The sequence below is a fragment of the Schistocerca piceifrons genome, chromosome 2 (genome assembly GCF_021461385.2).
Source record: "Schistocerca piceifrons isolate TAMUIC-IGC-003096 chromosome 2, iqSchPice1.1, whole genome shotgun sequence".
Classification (NCBI taxonomy): Eukaryota; Metazoa; Arthropoda; class Insecta; order Orthoptera; family Acrididae; genus Schistocerca; species Schistocerca piceifrons.
Genome location: NC_060139.1, coordinates 657,113,334 through 657,127,460, shown reverse-complemented (window position 1 = coordinate 657,127,460; position 14,127 = coordinate 657,113,334). Strand labels below are relative to the sequence as shown.

The following is a 14,127-nucleotide window of genomic DNA, read 5'->3' as shown; positions in this document are numbered from 1 at the left end:
GAGCGTCAGACGTTGAATGACCACTGTCAAGGACACGAAGATGTCGTATACTAGTATGAGACACCGTTATCAGTATCTGACAGAGTTTGAAAGTGAACGCCTCATTGTGGGTCTCCCTTTTGCCAGATGGTCGAACGTGCACTATCCAGACTTGTGGATTATTCAGATGTGACAGAGACCCGATGTTGGGCAGCACCGGAACGTGTTGGCAAGCATACTTGTCTTGCAGGTTCCAGCCGATTACGTCCGACCACAAAATGGTTGATCGCCACATTGTGCATCAAACACATTGCAACCCCCTTCACATCTGCACCTGCTGTCCGGGAACAAGTAGTGGACTCCCTGCAACATTCTTTCTCATCTCACTCCTTTGATCGAAGACGCCAGCAGCAGGAATTGGAAATTTCCGTCCCATTAGACTGCCGTTAACATTACAACACAACGGCTGCGTTTGGAGTGATGCAGTGACCGGGAAGCATGACTTTATGAATTGAGTCGCATTGTGTTCAGTTATGAATCGCGGTCTGCACTATCACAGATGACCATCATCGTCGAACTGCGAAGAGGTCTCGTTCTTCCAGTGTTTTGGAGGGGCAAAGTGGTGGTGTTACTCACGGTTTAACGGTGTGGGAAGCCATCATTTTTCACGACAGATAGCCGCTGAGGAAACTCAGACGGCACAACAGTACGTCAGGACAACCCGCGTCCAAGTGAGTTATGTTTCTTGTGACAATATCGTAGTGCCATTTTTCAGCAGGACACAGCTCGTCCACACGTGGCACGGGTCTCTACAAACTATCTTTGTGATTTTGAGGTACTTCCGCGGACAACAAGATCCCCAGATCTGTCTTCAATACAACATGCGTGGGGTAAGTTTGGATGTCATTCGTTCCGGTGTCATATGAAGGATCAGTTGCAACAGATGTGGTTCAAATGGCTCTGAGCACTATGGGACTTAACTGCTGTGGTCATCAATCCCCTAGAACTTAGAACTACTTAAACCTAACTAACCTAAGGACATCACACACATCCATGCCCGAGGCAGGATTCGAACCTGCGACCGTAGCGGTCGCGCGGTTCCAGACTGCAGTGCCTAGAACAGATGTGGGGCAGCCTGCCTCAGAAGTGGTATGTTCTTTGTAAATTATCTAGATTTTGTAAAAGCTGAAATAGCATCACACGCTCTCTCAAACCGTGAAGTTTCAATACATTTCTTCCTCCCCTTCTGGATGCTTTACTTTTTTATGAGGCATTCTCTGTATGCCGCGTGGGATTAGCCGAGAGGTCTAAGGCGCTGCAGTCGTGGACTGTGCGGCTGATCCCGGCGGAGGTTCGTGTCCTCCCTCGGGCATGGGTGTGTGTGTTTGTCCTTAGGATAATTTAGGTTAAGTAGTGTTTAAGCTTAGGGACTGATGACCTTAGCAGTTAAGTCCCATAAGATTTCACACACATTTGAACATTCTCTGTATAACTTGCCAAAAGATATTTGTGGTGAATCAGTTAAATGGAGCAACCATTATATAAGTATCATACAACACTTGAGCGTATTTAATACTGGCCGTATGGCCACCTGATCCAGAACCACAAGGCAATCCATTTCCAAAATCATGAATCTTTGAGCTATTTAATGGTAACCAGAAGTATTTCCTTTCGGATACACCTTCACAGTACCCTGTGGTGGCCAATGACGTGTGTTTGATAGAGAGAGTCCTTCTATAGTTTGATCTGTAATACAGGATTGGAGAGTCACAGCTCACTGGGCAGGACAGCACTGGACAGCAACACCACGTAGGAAGCAGTGCCATACTGTACCAGTTACTCACTCTATGGCACAGAAGATCCTGTCCACCTGATCGGAGTTAAGAAAAAAGTTTGGTATGGGAACGGAATGGGGAAGTTTAGTATGGGAAGGGATGGCTATATTGGTGAGTTGCGATACTTTTTGGATTCCTCTCATCGTACGGGTACAATAATATTTAGGTCACTGGTATGAGGCTCATTCAGTAAACAATGCCCCTAAATGGTTTTACGTCGATGTGAAAACGTCCTTTTGGGTGTTTCAACTCTGATGTTTCTTCTGCACGTGTGCGAAGATTCGAACAATTCTGACTGATAGCACAGTCGTAGTGATACATCAAAATGGTGTGTAAAAAAAGACACTCGTCATAAGCAACATACTGTAACTGAATTCTGGTTTGCGGAAAAAGAAACTGTGGTTAAAATTCATTGTGCAGCAATCATCAGCTGATAGGAGTACTACTGCGTGATAGGTGAAAAGAGTTAAGGCGTCAGGAAGTACAGAAACTGAGCGCAATGATCGGCTACGTTCGGGTCGTCCCGTCTGGGCCACTGCTCCCGACATGGTGAATCGTCTGGATGCCATTATCCATGCAGACCGACTAGCGCAACTCGAAATTGGTTCTGTAGCTATCGGTGAGCACTGGATATTCAAAGGTGTGCTCAAGATGGGTTCCGCGATAGCTCACAACAGACCACAAAATTCAAACAAAAGCCATTTCATCTGAACTTTTGGAGGAGTTTGAGGCCAATGGAGAGAACAGTGAAAACATGGCTACAAGCACAGGACAAGATTTTTCGCCAACAGGGAACGAATTCTCTTACACAATGCTGAACGTAATGGACAACATGTAGAAAAATAGCGCATGCAAAATAAATATTGGCTAGTACTATTACCAAAGAATAAATGTGTTCTGAGAAAAAAAATTGTGGGGCATTACTTATTGACCGACTCTCGTAGTACCCTGGTATGAATAATGCGTACGTGTAATGAAAGAAAATCTCTGATACGATGTCATCGTCTCTCATTGGCAAACCATGAGGATCCCTTTGCTCGTTTTTAGCCCGTTGCACGGAACCTACAAGCATTCAAGCACCTCTTCACACCGCTGACTTTACGAAAGGAGTTGGTGAACATAGCAAATACTCTCCACTTCTAGCATAGACCCAGAAGTCAATAAAGGAGCCAAGTTTCGAAAGCGACCAAATTCTTCAATTTTAATAGAAGAGACAGAAATCTAGTACACATACTTACGACTGAACTATACGTCCAAATGCCATCCAGATGTTAAGTTCATACACTTGTCCTATAGGGACATATTTGAAGAAGAAACCGAACATTATATAGATAGGAAGGTCGAATTTTTTCCGCAAAAAGACTCGGCATGTTTTTGAAACCAGGCTCCTTTAGCAGACTTAGACTTTCATGGGTAGTGGGGACTGGAGGGGGCGGGGGGGGGGGGGTGCGGGCATATTGGAGAAGACAGTTGACGTCGTACTCACGAGAGCTGTATCATGTCATCTATGCCGGTCTGGCCTAGGTCTTGCCGCCTCTTCACGCCCGCCAGGCTGGTCAGCGTGAACACCTGCGGCTGCAACATACAAAACATATTTCCATCACCATGCTGCTCGCACTACCGCCACACAATCATTTTCCTGTTATCTTACCCTCTCTCTCTCTCTCTCTCTCTCTCTCTCTCACACACACACACACACACACACACACACACACACACATCCACCAAATACTTCACTAATACAGAGTGTGAAACGTACTTCGCTAATACATAGTGTGAAACGTTAGTTTCATTTACAGAACGTTACATGTCCATATTGCCTACTTGTATCAGAGTCCAGTAACGGTGCGCAAAAAAATCCCAACCGGCAGTAATTTTTGTTTTAGTTGTGTTACCGAATGCCTTTCCGGTCGCCACAATTATCAGTTACCTAAGAAGCGACAACTATCTCTCACTTGTGTACACGTCGTTGTGTGTTCGTTTGCTTTTTCACTGTCTTTGTAGGCATTTCACTTTTAAGGCAGAGATATGTGTCGCTGATATTCGGAACAGTCCTGGGAAACGGTATGGATAGACTGTCCCACGTAGGTACTGGCGCATTCACACGGTATATTGTAACCACCTCGAAATCAGAGACCATTACTATCTTTCAAAGGGCGCAACATTCCTTTCATTCTTGTAGGCGGTTGAGAGTATCTTAGTCGTGCCGGCCGGGGTGGCCGAGCGGTCCTAGGCGCTACAGTCTGGAACCACGCGACCGCTACGGTCACAGGTTCGAATCCTGCCCCGGGCATGGATGTGTGTGATGTCCTTAGGTTAGTTAGGTTTAAGTAGTTCTAAGTTCTAGGGGACTGATGACCTTAGAAGTTTAGTCCCATAGTGCTCAGAGCCATTTGAACCATTTTTTATCTTAGTCGTGTTCGTGGAAAACCACCAAAAGTCACCATCAGGCTGGTCTGTATACCAGACTGATCACTAATACGGTGCGAGGATTCGATCCCGATCGAGCGAGTTGTCGGAATGGTTAACGCACTGCATTCGGATTCTGGACGAGCTAGGATCAAACCCTGTCCGACCAACCATATTTAGGATTTATTTGGCTTTCCTAAACCGTTTAAAGCGAATGTAGGGATGGTTACTTTGAAATGGTACAGCTATTTTATTCTCCCTTCCTTGACCAGTCCGAGTTTGCACACGGTCTTTAATGACTTCGTCATTGACAGGATATTACATTCACATCTACATATATACTCTGTAAACCGCCGTTAAGTGCATGGCAGGGTATATCGCATTGTACAAGTTATAATGGTTTCTTTCGTTCCATTCACGTATGGAGCACGGGAGGGATGTTTGAATGCCTCTATGCGTGGTGCAATTTTTCTAATCCTGTCCTCAAGATTCCTATGTGAGCGATACGTAAGTGGCTGTACTGTATTCCTAGAGTAGCCATTTAAAGCCGGTTCTTGAAACTTTGTTAGTACACTTTCTCGAGATAGTTTACGCCTACCTGCAAGAGTCTGCCAGTTCAGTTTCTTTGGTATATTTGTGACACTCTCCCATCAGTCAAACAAACCTGGGGCCATTCGTGTTTCCCTTCTCCGTGTATGTTCAATACCCCTGTTACTCCTATCTAGTGTGAGTCCCGCTCACATACACACACGCATTTTTTAAGCACTGATTCGAGCTTGGCCTACCTCCCTTAGCGTTCCCCGCTCGCATGCGAGCCAGTTCCATGTTCGGAGGATATAATGTTAAATAAAAGAGCTCTTTTATAATGTTTCTAGGGCTATTTCCATCCCGTCTCATGTCATGCAAGTGTAACTTCAGACAACACATACACGGGCTAGTCCTTGACACTAATATCTGGAGCGTGCGAAAGTCTCCAAGTGCATGGAAGTCTCAGATACTACATTTTATTTTCATTTGATCTTTTAATTTGTAATTTAGCGTTATTGCTAGAGCAGTATGCAATGGATAATGGACGTGATACAAGACAAGGGTCACAGTTTCGAAACTTTTTGTACAAGTTCTCCGTTTCGTCGACTTATTTGGTTGCATTTTACTCAAATTACGAAAGTTGAATGAAGTAAATCACTCATCAAACACACATGGCTTTAGATACTGCAGAGGTTTTCTGAGTATTGCAGGTGGTACATCGTTGATTTTCTCCGACCACGAAGACCGCGCATCTAGCCAAAGCATGTCGTGACCTAGACGTGCAGTTTATCGTGGAGCCCGTACCACGGTGCAGTTTAATTTTTTAAAGTAAATACATCATTTCCAGAGGCGTAAGTCATATTTACTGCCAAAGAAAAAATCACAGGACAACTGTAGCTCAAATGCCACAGATATTAATTTGTAGCACAACACTGACTCTCGCTGCCACCACTATTTTTATATCTGAGGGGGAAAAACTAATCACGCTGTTGTATGCATAGAAGGCATGTCACTTCTGTGCACTTTTTATTTAGATAGTGTAAGTATTTATCATCTTTCCATGTTGTATTTAAAAAAATGGTTCAAATGGCTCTGAGCACTATGGGACTTAACATCTATGGTCATCAGTCTCCTAGAACTTAGAACTACTTAAACCTAACTAACCTAAGGACGTCACACAACACCCAGTCATCACAAGGCAGAGAAAATCCCTGACACCGCCGGGAATCGAACCCGGGAACCCGAGCGTGGGAAGCGAGAACACTACCGCACGACCTCGAGTTGCGGACTTTCGTATTTCCATAACGCGTATATGTTTTATGTCGGTATAAAATGTAACAACATCTCATATTTTCAATGATAAATTCACTTAGCTTAATGTGTTCAGCACCACCTGAATACCAGCATACACTCGAATATGTTTATTTACATTCATTCAAATATAAATGTTATAGTATGCAATAGCATTAGAACAGATTATCTATTTCAGCGAGATTTGTATTGCTTGTCACATCTTTGTTTAGAATGCGGCACTAATTTCTATTTTAATTCTACATTATTTAGGAAAAAAGAGCATTGATGACTTGCATTTTTGTCTTATGAATAAGACTCTTCCCCTCCTCCATTCCACGCTCCTCACTAGAGCAGTCACAAGCTGACCTGTTCACCTCTGTTACTTCGTCTGTAATACAGCATGCTGTATTTCAAGTCTTTATAGTCACTTTAAAATTTTCATGGTGAAGTAGACTAATTTGAATTGTGTGATTTTATGACAGCTACATCTCCATATTCCACTGACCCACTTCCTTTGCCAGACTGACTTCATTAACTGTTTGTCAGACAAGAGCGTACCCAGCATCTGAGCTGAGAAGGAGAAGGGCGAACCACATCATAATTTCGTGCTGAATGACGAAATAGTTTACAGATTACAGGACAAATGCCTCTGCGTACACTTGCTTCTGGTCCTTGTCCATGACATGTTCCGGCTATCTTCAAACAGATATCGAACTGAATATATCTGTCTCTTTGGCGGGGCAAGATGCGCATTCAGTCTGGAAGTATTCCTTTTTGGAGATAGAGGCGGGGAGGGGGGGCGACGAGGAGGCACTTGCCCTCTTCTATCCCTCGCTGTGGACGTCTATTTTTTGGTGGTTTTAGTTGTAATCCTTCCGGAATTTAGCTTTCGTCTGCCGAGCAAAAATACTGGTGGAAGCTGTAGTGCCACACCGTTTCCGTAAGTAGTGTGCATCATCGCGAAACATTTCATCATGTACAACTACACACATCAAAAAAAGTTTTGCATCACCCCAGTTCCCATAACTACTGAAGATAGACGTTGACTGCATATATTGTATCAAAGACACAGTCCCTTTGACTGGTCAGAGATGTCACTAAACAAACCCGAAGATGTAAACAACGAAGCATGAGCAGCACCTATTAGACGGAGGGGGCCCGCCAGTCGATCAGTTCCAGTCATTCCACTAGGAAGGAGGTTCACGGCTCGTGTTGTCTGTAGTTCAACCATGCCTAGACGGTCAATACCGCGGTTCGATCGCGTTCGCATTGTTACTTTGTGCTAGGAAGGGCTCTCAACAAGGGAAGTGTCTAGGCATCTCGAAGTGAACCAAAACAATGTTGATCGAACGTGGAGGAGATACAGAGAGACAGGAACTGTCGATGACATGCCTCGCTCAGACCGCCCAAGAGCTACTACTGCTGTGGATGATCGCTACCTACGGATTATGGCTCGGAGGAACCCTGACAGCAACGCCACCATGTTGAATAATGCTTCTCGTGCAGCCACAGGATGTCGTGTTACAACTCAAACTGTGTGCAATAGGCTGCAAGATGCGCAACTTCACTCCCGATGTCCATGGCGAGGTCCATTTCGCAACCACTACACCATGCAGCGCGGTACACATGGACCCAATAACACGTCGAAAGGACCGCTCAGGATTGGCATCACGTTCTCTTCCCCGATGCATAGGCCTTCAACTAGAAAATCGTCGGAGACGTGTCTGGAGGCAACCCGGTCAAGCTGAACGCCTTAGACACACTGTCCAGTGAGTGAAGCAAGGTGGAGGTTCCCTGCTGTTTTGGGGTGGCATTATATGGTGCCGACGTACTCCGCTGGTGGTCATGGAAGCCGCTATAACAGTTGTACGATTCTCCAACAGGTAGTGCAACCATATCGGCAGCATATTGGCGAGGCATTGGTCTTCATGGACGACAATTCGCGCCCCCATCGTGCACATCTTGTGAATGACTTCCTTCAGGATAACAACATCGCTTGACTAGAGTGGCCAGCATGTTCTTCAGACATGAACCCTATCGATAATGCCTGGGATAGAGAAAAAAGGGCTGTTTATGGACGACGTGACCCACCAACCACTCTGAGGCATCTACGCCGACTTGCCGTCGAGGAGTGAGACAATCTGGACCAGCAGTGCCTTGATGAACTTGTGGATAGTATGCCACGACGAATACAGGCAAGCATCAATGCAAGAAGGTATTAAGAGGTACCGATGTGTACAGCAATCTGGACCACCACCTCTGAAGGTCTCACTGTATGGTGGTACAACATGCAATGTGTGTGTTTCATGACAATAAAAAGGGCGGAAATTATGTTTATGTTGATCTCTGTTCCAATTTTCTGTACAGGTTCCGGAACTCTCAGAAGCGAGGTGATGCAAAACTTTCTTTGATGTGTGTAATTTGGCACTGAGAAAAATGTAGATAATCAGTGCTACTGCTGCCAGTAAAAAATATGCTTTAACGTCCTGTGGTCAGCGTAACAGTTTTTTTAGAGATGTAATTAACTCCTTAATTGAACAGATGACATTGCCAGCGGCAACAATTCGACTAGAAATAACTTCAGTTAACTGAGTGAAATTCTTCGCATGAACTTTTTTTCTTTTTTGCTTATGAAGTAACACTGTTTAGAACCGCGCAAGTAACTGTTTTATGAATAGCAATGGTGAATTTCAGTCTATTGTAAAAAGGATATTAGAAACTACACACATCATACACTAATGATTCACCATCAGCAATTGTCATTGACATCCACAGTTGGATAATTCTCTTCTTCGAGCCTTACGGTCTTTTTCCATACGCCCAAGTATGTTTTCTAATGTTATGTACCCAACTCGCACTAGACCGTCGTCTCAGCGCTGATGTGTACATAAATAGTTATTTCATATTGCAAGTTCGCTACATCTACATCTACATTTATACTTCACAAGCCACCCAACGGTGTGAGGCGGAGGGCACTTTACGTGCCACTGTCATTACCCCCCTTTCCTGTTCCAGTCGCATATGGTTCGCGAGAATAACGACTGCCAGAAAGCCCCCGTGCGCGCTCGAATCTCTCTAATTTTACATTCGCGATCTCCTCGGGAGGTATAAGTAGGGGGAAGCAATATATTCGATACGTCATCCAGAAACGCACCCTCTCGAAACCTCGACAGCAAGCTACACCGCGATGCAGAGCGCCTCTCTTGCAGAGTCTGCCACTTGAGTTTGCTAAACATTTCCGTAACGCTATCACGCTTACCAAATAACCCTGTGACGAAACGCGCCGCTCTTCTTTGGATCTTCTCTATCTCCTCTGTCAACCCGATCTGGTACGGATCGCCGGCCGAAGTGGCCATGAGGTTAAAGGCGCTGCAGTCTGGAACCGCAAGACCGCTACGGTCGCAGGTTCGAATCCTGCCTCGGGCATGGATGTTTGTGTTGTCCTTAGGTTAGTTAGGTTTAACTAGTTCTACGTTCTAGGGGACTAATGACCTCAGCAGTTGAGTCCCATAGTGCTCAGAGCCATTTTTGGTACGGATCCCACACTGATGAGCAATGCTCAAGTATCGGTCGAACGAGTGTTTTGTAAGCCACCTTCTTTGTTGATGGACTACATTTTCTAAGGACTCTCCCAATGAATCTCAACCTGGCCCCCGCCTTACCAACAGTTAATTTTATATGATCATTTCACTTCAAATCGTTCCGTACGCATACTCCCAGATATTTTACAGAAGTAACTGCTACCAGTGTTTGTTCCGCTATCATATAATCATACAATAAAGGATCCTTCTTTCTATGTATTCGCAGTACATTACATTTTTCAATGTTAAGGGTCAGTTGCAACTCCCTGCACCAAGTGCCTATCCGCTGCAGATCTTCCTGCATTTCGCTGCCATTTTCTAATGCTGCAATTTCTCTGCATACTACAGCAACATCCGCGAAAAGCCGCATGGAACTTCCGACACTACTACTGATAGCTCACAGACAGGGGATACGTTTAGTTATGAGTATTCCAGATAACGAAAGTGTCCTTGTTAAAATTACGTTTAGTGCTCAGCTGGTTGTTTATGAAAGACAAAATATGTTTCGGGCCTGGAAGGGTGGCCAGGTAACCTAATGTTTACAGCGATTGCTCGTGACAAGCAGGAGATCCGGATTCAAATCACGGTTTTTTCTCTACTTCGGACTCTTAGGGCAATGGTTTCTTCTGTGCGTGGATTCCATCCCTGAAACGCGACTCTAGAGAGTGTGCAAGATATTGATCTGCGGCTGCCGTAACCTTTACATTGGACTCAAATGACTTCGAACTACAGATGTCATTAGACATGTGAATAGACGGATGTTAGAAGGTATAAAACCTGTTGAATAGGATCAATTTCCAACAACTCGTGCTTCAATGACATCAGTTTTGCCATTGTCAGAGCTGCTTTGTGGGCAGGTGGGTTGTCCTGAAAAAACAACTTATTTTGTTTTTGCAATACAGGTCGCTCTTTTTTTTTCATTGAATTGAGACAGATGTAGTATTCGCTGATTAATTTTTACTGTTACAAAGTAATGACTAACAAAAATTAATCAAACACTGCCAATAACATATTCGGCTAATGAAAATACTTAGCCGTTTTTGGTGCAAGGCTATCAGTTTCCACCAACTGATTTCATTGCTGTTTCGGTTTGCGTTTCAATGTGCACTCATATCTGATCGACAGTTACAGATCGATCCACAGAACCTAATGGATCTTTATAACATCGCCTTAATATTAATTTTCACATTTTCTTTGTTTTAGCATTCGACACTTATGGCATCCATACTGAACATAGTTTTCAAATAATTAGTTCATTGTGTAAAATATGTTACATCTTGCTTTTGATGTGTCTTCAGCTGCAGTTATTCCATACATTGTAACTCCCGAACACGTATTGATGTATGCATCCGTGGTAGTGGATCTGGGATGTTCTTTGCGAGAACCATCTTCATGGGACTTAGGGCACGTTTACTTTCAGTCACAGTTTTTTTCTTAACTGTTGAAAATTGAAAAATAGGCTGCTTTTTAACCCTCACCAACTTTCGATGAAATTCTGTTGGCAATCAATCTGGACGGTCCAGTATGTGAACGGAACACATATGATTTGAGTTCTTCTAAAAGCCATATAAACAAAAATATTCCTCAAGTCAAATTGGTACGCGACATGCACGACCATAGCAAAAACAAAAATCTACTTTACATCAACGCCACCTTCATGACACGCTGGGAAATTTTGATCTCGCTCCATGCGAGTGTTGAAAGTGAGTCGGGATGATGTAACACCGTTGTACGTGATATACGCAATCAATCTGGACGAATGGTTCTCCAGCTAAACGTCAACCGTTACATCACGAACCGTTCTCATATTACTCCGTCGATTTGGTACACTCGGTCGCCTTTATCTAAGTTGTACTCGATATCGTAGTCATAAGCGGAAGTGGTTCGTTTCGTGGTTAAAGCATTTAAGATAAGCGACTGTTTCAGCTTCTTCAGCTAAATCTCTCCGGTATTTTGTTTTATTGTTTTCCTTATATGAACATCTTACTGCTTCATTCCGAAAGCAAAGAAAAAAAAACAGTCACATGAGGGCAGACATAACTCATTAACAACAACAAATCTGTAAATTTATTTCTTAGGAAAGTTTGTAATAAAGGTGTGGAGGTTTAAGTCCCAAAGCTGTTGGCAGACCAATAAGAACGCGTGCAACTTCCATAACACATTTCATATCGGTTCAGATGAATACGGAGGTGTTCCCGACATCCATCTACATCTAGATCGATACTCTGCGAATCGCATTTAAGTGCCTGGCAGAGGGTTCATCGAACCACCTTCACAATTCTCTACATATACAGCATAGAGAGCATACAGCGCATCCTGGAAATGTTAAGCTGATATAGATCACGGAAAAGAGAACGCGATGTGTACTGTGAAAAGATTATCCGGTTCACAGAGAAGATACGGAAGAAGATGGACCTGGAATGGAAGACTGAAAACAAAAGAGGCACCACTGAAAGTACAGATTGTAATGGATATGAAAAACAGATTCGAGTTGGTGTTATAATACTTCATTATCGTAATAAGGTAATATGTAACTTAATGTCCGCCTTCATAGCGCGGTTACTTAGAATCAGCCCTTACTCCGACCAGCACGCAGGCGATTTCCCACAGTTAGTGATTATGCTACGAGGATTGCTCAGAAAGCAATGCACTGCATATTTCTTCTCAGGAGAAAACAATGCTGCGAATGCGAAACGTTACTTCTGTAATATTTGATGTCTCCTGAAGGAGCGCACCAAATTTCCAACATTTCTGACCGATAGCGTAGCTGCAGGACAGTTTCAAAATGACGTCTGTAAGTGATGTACGTTACAAGCAACGTGACGTTATTGAATTTCTCACTGCAGAGAAAGAAACTGCGGGGAATATTTACAAACGCTTGTGCAAAGTCTATGGAGCATCTACTGCCGACAGAAGTTCAGTTACTCCCTGGACACGGAGGTGAGGTCATCAGAAGGCGACTCGGCGCAGATCCTCGATTTGCAGCGGACGGGGAGACCATCCACGGCTGCCACACCAGACATGTTGCAGCGAGCTGACGTTGTCATTCGCGAGGACAGAGGCATTACGACTCGGCAGTTGGTGCTGCATCTGTCAATCAGCAAAGGAAGTGTGAATGCAGCTATCCGCACCCTGAGATGTTGAAGGATTGGTACCGACACAGCATACACGCCATGCGCCGGTCGATGTGGCCGAGAGGTTCTAGGCGCTTCAGTCTGGAGCAGGGCGACGCTACGGTCGCAGTTTCGAATCCTGCCTCGGGCATGTATGTGTGTGATGTCCTTAGGTTAGTTAGGTTTAAGTAGTACTAAGTTCTAGGGGACTGATGAACTCAGATGTTAAGTCGCATAGTGCTCAGAGCCGTTTGAACCATTTGAGCATACAGACCATTGTTTCGCGCTGGAAGAACGCCCTAGGACGGGTGGATATCACGTGAAAAAATCGGGTGTGTAGATGAAACACCATTCTTTCGTGTGTGTAATTCACATTATGTTCAGTAAAGAATTGCTGAAGAAAAAAGCGCGGTGCATTACTTTCTGGGCAACCCTCGTATTATAAGAGGCAGCTAATACCGCGCTGTCTAAGGCTCTGCAGTCATGGACTGTGCGGCTGATCCCGGCGGAGGTTCGAGTCCTTCCTCGGGCATGGGTGTGTGTGTGTTTGTCCTTAGGATAATTTAGGTTAAGTACTGTGTAAGCTTAGGGACTGATGACCTTAGCAGTTAAGTCCCATAAGATTTCACACACATTTGAACATTTTTTGAAAGGGTTGTTACTAGCTGTGGAGATAGCCGAACCAGTGAGGTTCGCCAAGGGCGCGACAAACAAACTAATCTTTCTGCAGTAGCAGTGCCGATTGCAAAAAAGCGGAAATCGGAGAGTCGGTTCAGGGACGTCGTGGATTAGAATGAGACAGGACCGAGTGAGAATGTTATCACTAGCTCCGAATGTCGAACGTGATCATTGTAACGGAGACACCGCGATATTACGACGGTAGCTTTGCTGTTGATGTAGCTGATCGACAGTTTCAAAGACGAATGCACGGTAATTTAACCCGAGCATATGTTACAAGGGGCGAACAGAAAGTTTCCGTTTGAGGGCGTTGCTGCAGCGTATATGCGACGTAGCACGACTCCGATGCAGGTACATAAGCAACGACATGTTGGCAAGGGATTAGCGTGGCATTCATGTTTCTACAACGCCCGGTAAATATGCAAACGTGAACTATGGCGACATTATTATCAGATGTGTCCAATCGGAACCAAAGTGCTTTTATTCTTTTCTTGGCTGCCGAAGGAAAAACACCGGTAGATATCCATCGGAGATTGAAGAATGTGTACGTGACAGACATCTGTCGAAAACCACCAGGACAGTGTGTGCTGCTTCTTCATGATAACGCACGTCCCCATATCGCAAATTTCGTATTGCAGAAGTAACGCCAACTCACGCGGCAGACACTCGCGCATCCGCCCTTTAGTCCTGTTCTGTCCCCATGCGATTATG

The 14,127-nt window shown here is 44.4% G+C and overlaps 1 protein-coding gene across 1 annotated transcript in view; it reads right to left on the bottom strand.

Moving 5' to 3' along the window:
- Nucleotides 1-14,127, bottom strand: part of LOC124776994 (unconventional myosin-XV-like) — a 465,068-nt gene that overhangs the window by 396,717 nt on the left and 54,224 nt on the right. The window contains exon 2 of the mRNA XM_047252242.1: nt 3,301-3,389. Within this exon, the coding sequence (XP_047108198.1) occupies nt 3,301-3,389 (89 nt within the window). The remainder of the gene's footprint in view (nt 1-3,300; nt 3,390-14,127) is intronic.